The 13,189-nt window shown below is 33.8% G+C and overlaps 1 protein-coding gene across 1 annotated transcript in view; it reads left to right on the top strand.

Annotated features, from left to right (window-relative positions):
- The window catches only part of necab3 (N-terminal EF-hand calcium binding protein 3), a 34,052-nt gene extending 31,903 nt beyond the window's left edge, over window positions 1-2,149 (top strand). The window contains exon 13 of the mRNA XM_044122012.1: window positions 1,115-2,149. Coding sequence (XP_043977947.1) covers window positions 1,115-1,143 — 29 coding nt within the window. The 3' untranslated portion in view covers window positions 1,144-2,149. The remainder of the gene's footprint in view (window positions 1-1,114) is intronic.
- Window positions 2,150-13,189: the final 11,040 nt, after the last annotated feature.

Here is a 13,189-nt window from a genome sequence, read left to right as displayed (position 1 = left end):
ACCAATCCACTACTGCGTCCATCTGGACCATCCAGGGTTGCACAGCAGTCATCAGTGAACAAGAACAAACAATGCCATCTATAAATTTAATAGCACAACAAAAAATTACATTTTTATGACACTTAAATCCAATTTGCATAATAATTTGGAACATGGTGTAAAACACACCTTAATGATGCTCTTGGGAGGAGCTGCAAGATTTTCCAACTTGAGTTTAAAGGTCTGAACTCTGCCTTCATGAGAGAGGAGCTGTATACCAACCAGCCTGTGTGTTTTTTTGCTGTTGTTGTTGTTTACCATTTCTATTTTAAAATCTTCAATTATTGATCATATATTAGATTTTTTTTTCAGGTGAAGAATTCACCTAATGACAAACTAATTTATTTGAGGAAGAGATTAAAAGGCCCAATAAACTAGTTAGAAATCTCACATGTTGAAAGTGTCCTTTATTTATTTTAAATACAGTACTTTACACTGACTTTTTAAAAGCATTTCTATCTTCTAGTGTTGCCAGATGACTTATGTGTGTTTGGAAACATTTTTTCTCTCTAAAGTGCTATTTCTGGGAATTGAAAGTCTCATTTGCTTCATTAAATGGAACTTTTACAGCTTCTAAACAGTAATATTAACTTTTTAACACACCACTCTTATGTAGAAATCCAAATTAGGTCCAGTGGATTTTGCTGTGTACCACCTCTCTACCATCATTAATATGCATTAAAATTAGGAGGATAATTGAGGAAAGCTCTTGGGAACTAACTAAAAAAACAGTCTATATAATTAGAATTATATAGACTGTACACTCAAATGGTGACCTATGAACACATATTAGCTCATTGTATCGATTTGAAATTGACTTGAAAGTACTGTGAAGTATACATTTTCAGAACTGACAACATAGATCGCTGGCCATTTTTATCATTTAACTGTCAAAGATTTAATTAAGAACCCAAGCAGGAAAACTGTTGCTGTTGCTTACTGAAATGTAAACTAGATGATTGCTCAACCAATTAGATTAATGGATAGTAGCTGGTGGTGTAAACACAAGTTGTACAATATAGTTTTGTTTCATCCTTGGATCTAACTTTCTGTTTCTGTATTTATGTTTCTTCAGCTTCCTGGTGGATTATGACTAACAACTGAATCTGGAATGTCACATCGACTACCTACATGGTCTCACCGAGACAGACCCACTGGCACATCATTCCCACCTATCCACATGCACTCTAATACACACACACAGACCAAAAGCATTTTTATGTTTTAAAGCACAAGGAAAAAAAAAACACCCTATCTGCACATTTTTGGCTGCTTTCTCTAATGTTCCCGTCTTCAACCGTTCATTATTTTTGCCACTTACATCCAAAGGCATATCTGCATTCAGTGGCCTGTAAACTCAAACGTAACTGGCTCTCTGCAATTGAGAAACCATTTAATGATTTCATGACCCTTCTCCTTTGCCATATGGCCACCTTTCTCTTGCAGTGTTTGCCTGATATATTATTCCAATCATGAACAAGCTACCACACAGGGAGAGATGGAACACTATTTAGTATGAAAACCCGTCTTGCAATGTTATACGTATGTATATGAAGATCTTTTCAAACACTGAACACAGATTTAATGAATACTATGTGGAGATAAAGGACAGTTGCATCTTAACATGCATGCCGATGTGGCTTCCTCCCACTGTACATGATGTAAGATATTGTTGCTTTCATTTATCTAACCTGCTGTTATGTGCACAGAATGCCAAGCAAGCTGTTGATATAGCTGCTATACTCTATCTACTCCTAACTATACTTGTGTTCACGTACTCTATTAGTTAACCTTCAACTGCCCATATGAGTCATATTCTGTCTTAAAATGCAAAAAAATATATATTTAAAATTGTTCATATAAAAGAGATGAAATGCTAAGCTTGCATTGTATTGTTGAGTTAAATAAAACAGCAAATATATCATGTATTTATTTTGATCATGGTGGACCTTGCTGTATCTGTATATACAGACTTCTTGAACTGTACTGTATGACTCCCTCTTTATTTAATTTAGAAATCTACAAAGTGAAATGACTGAAATACAACTTTAATAAAAGTATAAAAAATTCAAAATGTTTTCTGAAAAGAATTAAAAAGGTTTTCACCCTATTTTTGTCTTTGCTGTTGGCCATGATACATTAATAGTGCACTTTTTGTTGAATTATTAATGGACTTTGGAGATTTTCAGATCACAGTAATAGTAATCTTTATTAAAATACATAAATGAAAAAAATATAATTCTAATCTAGTTCAATGTGGTGAAATACAATACAATCAGAAGACAACACTATTTTCAAATCACTGACAATTTAAAAATAAAATTGATTTACCAAAGCAAAACGACAGAATCAGCCAATACCACTCCTATGCAAAATTGTATATTGTGTTGCAGGTTTGCTTTGCATCATAACAGAAAGAGATGGTATTCAAAAATAAAGCTCCAAAGAGCTCAATCGACCTATCTTCCTTTGCTCCAACACAAAACTAACTCAAGGGAGTTAAGAACTATGAAAATGATTTGAGTTGGTTTTCATTGCATACTGCTGGAGACTGACAATATTCAGACAGTGATTACAATTCTGAGTGAAAAGAAATCCAATATGTTTTTGCACAAAAAAAAGTTCCCCCTTGGGATACCTGAAAATGAAAATGAATACCTGAATCCATAACCAACTTTCTTTATATAAAATCAAATAATAATCTCTAGGGATTACATATTGAGGATTTAAATAAAATTTCCAGCAATAATTGGAAATTAAGTTAATACTTAAATAAGGAAGATAAAGATGCAACAAAATCTTGACATCGAGGCAAATGTAAGTGAAGCAGTTGAACACTGTATATTACACACACTTAGTCCCAATTCACATGCACTATTCCTACAGGGATCAAATCAAAAGACTTGATGTTTGCCAAATTACTCGCCCTAACCCTATCCCCTAATTTCCTCACAATCAAATCTATTTGCCCTGCATTTTTGAGTTTGTCAGTATACCAAAAATCACCTTCAATGAGCAAAATAGTTCATTGTATCAAACTATTTTTAATAGTTTTGATCTGTTAACTGTGTGGTGCCATGTACTCATAAACATATATAAATTGAAATGAAATGAAATGAAATGAAATTTATTCGAACATGATACAAATATAAAAATAAAATAGTGCACAGTAACAAGAAGTGCATAAGAAAGAAGAAAAAATATAGATTTTTAGTTTCAGTTAACATATCATGCTCAAAATGGGGTAGGAAGAAGTGAGAACTTATAAACTCCTACCCCTAAACACTTGAGACTTTAGAGTCCTACTGTCATTAAAAAAAAGAAATCAAAATCAAAGTGGCAGTCAGAAGTAACAGTTACTAATATTTACCTATACATTTTCCCATTTTATGCTGGTTTATCTTTCTAAACCCTTACACCAAGTTGTTATCTTCAATACACACCTTATTGCTTTAAATTAAAGTAGTGTAACAACATCCTTTGGTAAATCAAGTTTTTGACCAACCCATTACTGGAATACATTGCTGCTACCACTGCAGGCAGCTAAACAACATATTGTTTATAAGTACTCATAATGCTGAGCAAAATGAGAGAACTGTTTTACTCTGTCAGTTTTGTTGCATGATTTTCTTTAGTGAAGATGTCAGTGTTTGATAACTTTTTTTTTTACATATAGAAAATTCATTATTCATCAGAGGTGCAGTCTATCTTTGTTTATTTGTGTTAATGTATAAATAGGATGCACTCTACTTAGAATAACCAGTTAAAAATCTGTGCTATTAGCTATAGTTTTCCAAGCAAGAAAGAAGCGTATGCTAGATTTTTTTTTTTTACTAAAATGATGCTGTCTTTGTATCTTCCTAATTGAGACAATGTATCAGCTTGGGGAATATATGAATGAGAAATATGAGTAAGAGTGAAATGAAAGAAAGGTGATACTAAAAGGGAGATAAACCTTTTATCTCCCTTATACTATCTGCCTTGCCTGTTTTAAGTGTTCATCTTACTTAAGAGCAGCCTCTGCATCCAGCAACCCTCTAGAGAAAAAATTGTGGAAATGCAGTCAGCAATTTTGTTAGAGTACACAAGAAACAATCAAAATTTGCTATAAATGTAATACAAGGTTTGCCAAGAAAAAGAAAACAAGCAAACAAACAAAAGAAAAAAAATGAACTGCGAAATGTCTGGCTTTTCACCTCTGCCAATGTTTGCTGACTCCACAGCTCCCTTTTGGCACAAGAGACGTGAACTCAAAAATAGCAAGGGAAATGTAGAATTGAAAAGGAAAAACAACACACAAAATCAAAATAGAGGTCATGTCACAGAAGAATATCAACTACACACTCCAACAAAGAAAGCTCACAAGACCTTTGCATATAAAGGCAGGTGTAATCAGACACCAATGAAAACATAAACAGATAACAGATGAGTAAATCGTCACTCATAGACTTCCTTCACCTTGTGCTTACGAGGAGAACAGCAGTAGAAGACAACCACAGGTTCTCCTGCCCTTAAGCTAAATCATCAGTAATTTGTTTGGTTTTTATTATGTACTGTGCTGTTTAGTTAAGGCAACTTTGGATTGCTCTCTAAATCAGACTGGATTTTTCCTGCTGCTCCAAGATTATCAAGAAGTTGTTTTTTATTTATTTATTTATTTTTTACTTTTTTCAGGTGCCTTTTAGTTTTAATCATATTGATTAAGATACAACTGTAAATTAACTTCAGACTGTGTTACATTTACACAATTATGGTTGTTTAACATCATTTGAGAACACTTTAATCCACTGATAAACAAAATTGGACATTTCTCATAGGCAATACTAAACAAATGGCATTGCACTGACATGTGTGCAGTGAGAATTGTGGTGTTTGTATTGTTACCTTAAGTATGGTGACAAAGATTTCATTTGAACTGCATGCTGTACACTTCTTTGTGCCTCGGCTGTGAGAGCAGAACGAGCTCTGAATTTCAATGAAGGTCCTCATTCATCCAGGCAGTGAGTTTGTTATGATGAAAATGCATAATACTAAAGCTGCTCAAATTTTTTGGCCAAAATTGCAATTACCCACAAAAAGTGTGCACAGGAAATGGACAGGCAAGTAATTGCACTGATTGGCATGGCAAGACTACTTGATGGCATAATTAATTCAAGCTACTAAAATCCACTCACCTCCTTTCTCAGACTGGCTTTTGGCTCAGTAGAATACATACAAAGAAAAAATTAGACTCTATAATTGTGTCCACAGTTTTTAGAAAGCTAAATCAATTCCAAGAAACACAGGACTATGAATGAGAAGTATTTTTTTATTAAGCATATAAAAGGAAATAAATAATTATTTTTAATGGTCATACAATATTTAATATCAAGTTCTGCATGTCAGAGACATCATGTTGTAAAAAGGATTTGTTCCTTTGCACATTTCTTTAGGTTTTGCTTAAATGTTTCAGATCATCAAACAAATGCAAAATTATGATTTAATTTATAAAGAAAATATAAGCTATCCAAACCAAACTTGCTCTATTTCAAAATTTAATTGATCCACTCATCAGGTACTAACTGGGATTAACTACATTCTTTGAAAAGCTGAGTTTAATTTCTCTTGCCACATTCAGGCATGATTACTGCCTGACACAAAGAGTAAAAAATAATTTAACCATGATCTGTGTGACAGAATGAATTAGGATACAATGATGGTAAAAAGCAGCCAATGTTCCTATATAAAAGGAATTAAAATACAGATGAAAAAGAAAGTCATTGAAATCCGTCATTCTGAAAAGGGTTGCAAGGCCATTTCTAAAGCTCCAGCTAACCACGGAGAGCCATTAATTATAAATAGAGAAAACATGGAACAATGGGGAATCTTCCAGGGAATGACCTACCAAAATTACTTTAAGAACTCATCTAGCATGTCACACAAAAAAAATTAAAACACAGAACAACTTCTAAAGCACATGAGGCCTGACTTTCCACTAGTTAAGGTGATGATTTAACAATTAGGAATCATGAGGTCTAGAATAGCATCCACAGCATAGTTACAGGGACAATATTTACAATCTCCAAGGCTATTAGGAAAATATTCTGCAGAATGATGACACAAACACTAATCTTATTGTAGGTGTCCACCTTGTTGGACTTAATAAACAAATAACATGGTATTTCAGAAAAAAGAAGTTGACAGACAAAACTTCACTAGAAATCCCTGAACTTGATTGTCCAGCCAACAATCCCGACCTGACCTCATCAGTCTTGTCACAAATTATTTTTAAACAAGCCATTCTATTTTAAAAACTGTCCAACGTGGCGGAATATTAAAATAAATCACAACACTGAAATCTCAACACTTAAATAATATCAGCATTTTGTTTTCTGAAAGCCATTCTACTCTTATCTTTTGTTCAAATTCCAAATCCATTTTTTTCCAGTTGCATTATTAGAACACCTACCCAGTAACACAAAGTTGATTCACAGTTACTGCATTAAATGCTGCTGAAAAAAACAAACAAAAAAACCCTCAAAAACACTGGTTTAGTTCATATGCATATTTAAAACTTGATTTAAAATGATAAAAAATGGCATTGTGTTTTTCTTATGATGGTAAGATTACAACTCAAAATTCAAGCCACTGATGTTTTCCAATATCCAGACAGTTTCACCTGATTTATTCTCTATGCTGCAGATATAGCAGGGATTGACTCAGTCTTTACTCCATTTTTATGGACTAAAGCAGGGGCTTGTGCTAGAGGACAGATGGGTGAAACCACTGTGGAATGTATTATTCTCTGAGGTTACTGACTGTAGGGGTTTTGATTTTCATTGAAATTATAATTTGTGGAAGAATATACCTCCTTTCTTTTTTGGTCCCACACAGTTCTAAACGGATGGGCATCTGATGTTGAATTTTAATTAAACTATTCTTTGTTTCTTGGTTTAATATCTTACTTTTAATTACTGTGATTTTTTTCTTCTTCTTTGAGTTAGAAAAGAGACAGGTATGAATAGCCAAGGTTACCCTTCCTTCCTTATATGAAATCATAGACTTCTCAAAACACCAACAGAAAGGTTCTCTGCACCGCCCCTTAGGTAACAGAGAGAGAGAGAGAAAGCATAAGCACTTTTTTCCTCCACGTTCAGGGAGGTGTCCTTGGCCATGACACATGAAAACACAGGACATCACTTCAGTAACTCAACACACAGGGTGACCCAACTGCATCTGGTGTGCAATTATATTCTCAGCAAGCCATTTTTTTTATTCTAACCTCATCAAACTGCTAAATGTTTTGATGTTGAATAAGTAAGAGAAGCTTGAATTACAAAGCAAAAGTTGAGCGAGGTATACAAAAATAATGTCAATGATCAGATAAAATCAGATATTCAGCTTTCAGTAATTGAAGATAATATAAAATTTAAGACTATTTGTTTCTTTGCAGAGATGAGGTCAGAGGTGAGAAAAGCAACAGCTGTTGTCTTGTTCCATGCCTCAGTATCTGTATTTTTGTAAAGTTGGAGCCTCAGTTGTGTGGGAGGTGACATGCTTAGAGGGCATCTTGTGTCTGAAATACTGAGTCACTTGTCCTTGCTGGTTTACAGACTCCAACAGACAGAGGCTTGGCTGTATTGGTATTAGAATATATTACTTTCATACAACTATTCCATTTGAAATTGCATAGTTTACATCTGTATGTGGTTTTGATGTTCCTTTTTTTAAATCTTTTCTTTAAAATAAAGGACATAAATGTTTCATGTAGTTGCTCTAGGTTATAAAAGGCTGCTGTCAAATAAGATTTGTTAATTTTGTCCTGGGTCAAGTAGGGTGAGATATGAAGCAGACTTTCATCATCTCAAGAAGATTTAATGTCATATGAGATCCTACCAGGAAAATCTCTTCTATTCCTCTCTGTGACAGATCCTTGCATACTATCAGATAGTGAGTGCTGACAGTGATAGAGAAAGGCCTACTGGCTCTTCTCTGATGTAAGATTATGATGTAAGTGAGGCAAATTGACTACTTTTGACTGTCTCGACAGCTGACACCAAAAAAAAAAAAAAAAAAGATCAGCTTTGAGATGTAATGATGAAAACCCATAGATTTTATTCAGAGTTATAAAGTTGAAATCATTAGAAAGTTGATAATTCTCATAATATTTACAATGCCGATGTGACAATATAAAGAAAAAAAAGGTTACCATGGTAAACATATGCTTGCTGAAAACATCAGAGACTGCTGTTCTACTATTGGAGGAAAGCCTTTGTGCACACGTAGATTCTATGAGACTCTATGGGTGTCAAGATTGGTTTTTAACCAAATATTTGCTGAGAACTATGCAGACGTGCATCTTGTTTCATCCCAGCAATGACAGCTGAGCCTTCAGATGGAAGGTGGAGGACAGATGGGAATGTTGGTGTACCTCAAACAGATGAGAGAAAGAAGAAAAACACAATAAAGGACATAATGCTATGTAACATGAGAGAAGTATTACTCCAGATGGAAGGACGGACGGACAACCTGATCAAAAGAAAACAAAGATAGCTACATTTCTAAAGTTGTTGGCAAAAAAATCCCAACCAAACAAAAAGTGCTTCCATGTTAATTTTAAAAATTTGGGTGGTAAACTTCAAATAATTTTATTCTGTGATCACGTGTTATCCTTCAACGTTCAAACAGCTTCTGCCTGAAGATAATTGTTGAGCTGAAGTCTGACGAATGCGCTAGAAAAACAACTGTAAGTAAAGAGTTTTTATTTTTATTTTGCTGGACCTTGATGCGTGTTCACCAGTGTGAACTGGAAACTGCCAGATCTAGCTGACTTCAGAGACCCATGTGGAAGCATAAAAAAGAACCTTCAAAATCCCAAGTCAGAACCAGGACTGATCACTGGACTAAATATGAATGTGATCTTTTTTTTGTTTGTTTGTTTGTGTTGTTTGCTTTGCCTTGATCATCTAAATTTCTATACTTTCCTCAAGATCACTCAGGAATTAAAAATAAAAGTACTAAATATGGTTGAAAGTTAAAGAATTCATAGATATTTTGTAGAATAGTCTGCATTTAGTTTGGACAGTATTTTTGTCTGACCACACAATCAGCTTTTAGACACAACCCTATTATTTGAGATTTCCACATCATTTATATTTATCTCTGTCTTTAAGAAAAAGTTTTACTACTGTGTGGGCAAGGAATGACTCAAACCATGAACCAATTACTTGCCACCACAGAACAAAGTAAAATAAGAATACACAAGATAGAACCAGAAAAGCTTTAAAACCACATTATTTTCAGTTTTTTCTCTTTGAAATGACTCATTCTTTTAGCCTCTCAGTCGTGATACCGTAGGAACATAGAAAGTACAAGAAAAAAAGAGGACAAGGAATGAAATGAAAGAAAGAGGTGAAAAGGGAGAAACTTGTTTTATTCAGTTCTGCTGCTATGCATATTTTTAGCCATCAATTTATTAGAAGCCTTGAAAACAAGGACACACTGAAGTCTCTTCAGTGGCTCTTCCTTTAACAAGATGCTAGAACAAAACTTGATGGATGCAAAATTAAATTGTGGGAATATTATTGTATAAAGAACTAAATGCAGCTCACCACAATGTGAGATGAACACATTGTTTTCTGACTGCTCTTCTGGTGTGATCAGTCTTTTGGCACAATAGCAGTGAATTCAAAACTGGCAATGCAGAGCCAAACAAGCAAGCAAAAGAGAGGCCACAAAGAAGTGAGAGCAATTCCACATTGGTCAAAGGAGACTCACAATCCTCTGCTACAACTATGCCCAGAGAATAAAGGAGTTGCAATTCATTTTTTTTCCACTTATGATCAACATCACTTCATGTTCTTTGTCAGTAGAGGTGACTTTAATGTGTTGTTGAAATGCTAAAGGTTGTACTTGATAATGAAAAAATAATTCTGAAATATTTTATTTTGAAGACATAGTTTACTTACAAGGTCTTTCATGGTATGGACTAGTGGAGAGGTAAGGTGGGATGATGGTAGGTAATCCAAGTCAGAATAATTTAAGTATCATTTTAGCTTAAGTTTGTGAAGGTTTACCATTCTGGGTATTTCTCCAAATGGGGCTTGAACTTATGGTCAGGTATGTTGCTCTGGAAATGCAGGAAGACAAGATAAGTAGAAAGAAATCTACCAAAGTACACAAAAGGGGAGCTTTGGTTACTTATATATAGCATAACCATCTGGAGCTGAGTTTTGGTTTTTTTTTTTGTGAGGAGATTACTATTATATCAGATTGCTATTATATCATTGAACTCTAGACAGTAAGCAGCTGGGCAGTCCTACCCTCAGGTGATCAAAAGGGTGGTGGTGATAGGAGGAACCAGGAAACCACCAACCTGGAACATTAAGTAAAAAAAAGAAAGCACAACCAAAGGTTTTTGTGATTATGTGGAAACTCTCTACATATGTAATGAAAATTGTGCAAAGGACAGGTTAAAATAAGAAGTCCTATGAGCAAAGCTGGATGATATAGTTTTTTTCATTCTTATTTAACAGGACCTGCTATATACCACATTGCAATGACCTATATAAAAGCAAATACAAATGAACCCTAAGGTTAATAACTATCACCACAATAATTGTCTGTCAACATGGTTGTCATATGGCAAAGAAAAATGATGGATCATATACAACTCCTTTACTTTTGCAGCTGTGGCTCAATGGACTGTTCTAACTTCCTGTAACAGCTAACAGTATTCCAATACTAAGGTTCCTTATCTCTATAGTTACTTTTGTGTCATGTCCTCCAACCGTCACAGTCTCTGCAGGGTAATCCTTCTCACAGTGATAATCTCCTCTTTTTTCATTCTTGTTGGAGTTTAACACAAATAAGTTTAACTTTGTTTGAACATCCAGTAGAGCAGTAATTACCCAAGAGATATTTTTCTTGCATGACAAGGGAAAAAATGTTATTTCAGATCAAAAGAAAATTGTTCTAAAGGGCAACTTTTATCCTGTGATGCAATATTTAACTCTCCAGTGGAACAGACTACAATGTGAGTCATGTACTATTCAAATCAGTTGAGTGTTTTAGCACATTTTGTTCTAAAACAACAAAACACTCTACCAAAGCCATTAGAACGTATAATATTTTGACAATTTGTTAGGTCAAAAAAATATTTATTTTACCATTTTAGACAATTATTTTCTATTTGAACAGAGGATGTAAAAGCTTAATTGAATTATTGTTAGTGCCCTTTAGGTATAAGACATTTAATGCATGTATGTTTTGGAAATGTAATTTTGTTTGTAGTTATAGCCTTTGAACAAAACATTTCTGAAGCATCATATGATGGCTGAAAAGTTTAAAGTAATTCAGAAGTCATAGAACATGGTTGCACTTTTTATCATCAAATTGAAAGGTGTCTGTTTTGGCAAAGTTAACAGTCATACTGTCATGGTGTTTATTTTTGCAACCACTGAAAAGAAAATGCTTTAATTTTCTTTGACGGCCATTTCCCTTATGATACCCTTAGCTTGATAGCCTTTACTGCCACCTTGTGGTATTTTTTTTTTATGTTACATACTTTGACACTTGCCACTTTGTACAATAAATAACAATACATCTTCTTACCACAAACCCTGCTATTTTAATTAAGAGCTACACTAATATTTATGGAAATATATAAATAATTGCCTGGAAATAATCTTTACCCCTTAGAGATTACTCCGCTTTGCCAAGAACGTCCTCACTTCGTTCTAATGGAACTCAAAAGTGTCTCTTGCATATTTAATTAGCAGTCATTAAATTATTCACAACAATAAGAGGACAAAAGACTGCAAAATTTAGAGATTGACTTAAGCTCTCGCTGGAATACTCCCCATGTGTAATCCTGCTGCTATCATTTCACACATGTTAGAAGATTTAAAAAAAAATTTAAGAAATTTGCTCAAAAGAAATTATTTGTGATATACAAGAGGACATATATATTCAAGTATTGTTGAAAATTTTCTTTTTTGTCAGAAGATTTTAAAACCACTGAAAATGTTGAATATAGGTAAAGGATGCAATGATTATGAAACATTTTACACATTTTACACTTCACAATTTAAATGTTAATCTTTTTATTCTGAAAAATTATTATTTTAAAATTGATACGAACAAAACTGTCAAATTATAAGCAAGATGCCTATTTATTACTTAAATCAATCAAATTTCTATTGTTTTATTTGTAAAAACTATTGCTATTTGATAAAAAATGTTTTCTAGGAACTGAGATTGTTTCTTTTTGATCTGGCAAAACATATTTGTTTTGCCAGATCCACTGGCATACTCTATGTAAAATGGAAAACAAATCAAGACAGAGGAGCAAAGTCTGCTGTTGGCAGATCTTTTTCTATTTTATTACCTCCTTAAGATACTTAAGATGCTCTAAGGCTCACTAATAGACTATCTCACTTGCCCTTAAAATTTTGTCATGTTAAAAACTCTCTTAAAACCTAAGGTGCTGTTTGAATAACTTTTACCTTACTGAAGTTAAAGTAAAAAAAAAAAAAAATCTTCAAATTCCAGGAATTCAAAGTCACTACAAGTTACTTTTTGTCTTAGAAACCTTTGAGATTTTTTTTTCTGTAGTTGTCTGTTTTCTTAGATTTTGAGCTTTCTATCAGCCTGATGCCTTGCTCCCTTCCTCAGTTGTTGCCTACCCTTGATTTCCTTCTGCCTACACTTTCTCTCAACTGCTTTCCATTTTCATCAGATCAGCTGGTTTCTTTGTCACTTCCTTCTCTTATTCAGTACTTACGCTCGTCAGCTTGTTTCATTCCTCACTGACTTTGCCATTCAGAAGCTTCACAAAGAATCCTGAAACGAAACTGAATAAAGCTACCTTAATGTTGAAAAATGATGGAGATTATTTGGATATTCCTGACTCTTATTTTATTGGCTGAAATGCCTCTCCTAGAGAACTTTTTTTTTTTCCAGCTCAGATTTTTCTTATGGGTGAACCACTTTATATGTTTGTGTAAATTTGCACTTAGAGAAAAATTAGACGTATTGAAAATGTAATCTCTTCATATTTGGGATTTCAATTCCTGCCGATGCGCTAGCATACTCTGTGTAAAAATTCAAAAATAAATTAAATATTTTATAAATTTAATGCCATGCCATGCTACCGGGGTAGGGCATGCTA

The sequence above is a fragment of the Gambusia affinis genome, linkage group LG07 (genome assembly GCF_019740435.1).
Source record: "Gambusia affinis linkage group LG07, SWU_Gaff_1.0, whole genome shotgun sequence".
In the NCBI taxonomy this organism is placed as follows: domain Eukaryota; kingdom Metazoa; phylum Chordata; class Actinopteri; order Cyprinodontiformes; family Poeciliidae; genus Gambusia; species Gambusia affinis.
Note: the sequence above shows the minus strand (reverse complement) of the source record. Positions and strands in the feature narration are given on the sequence as shown.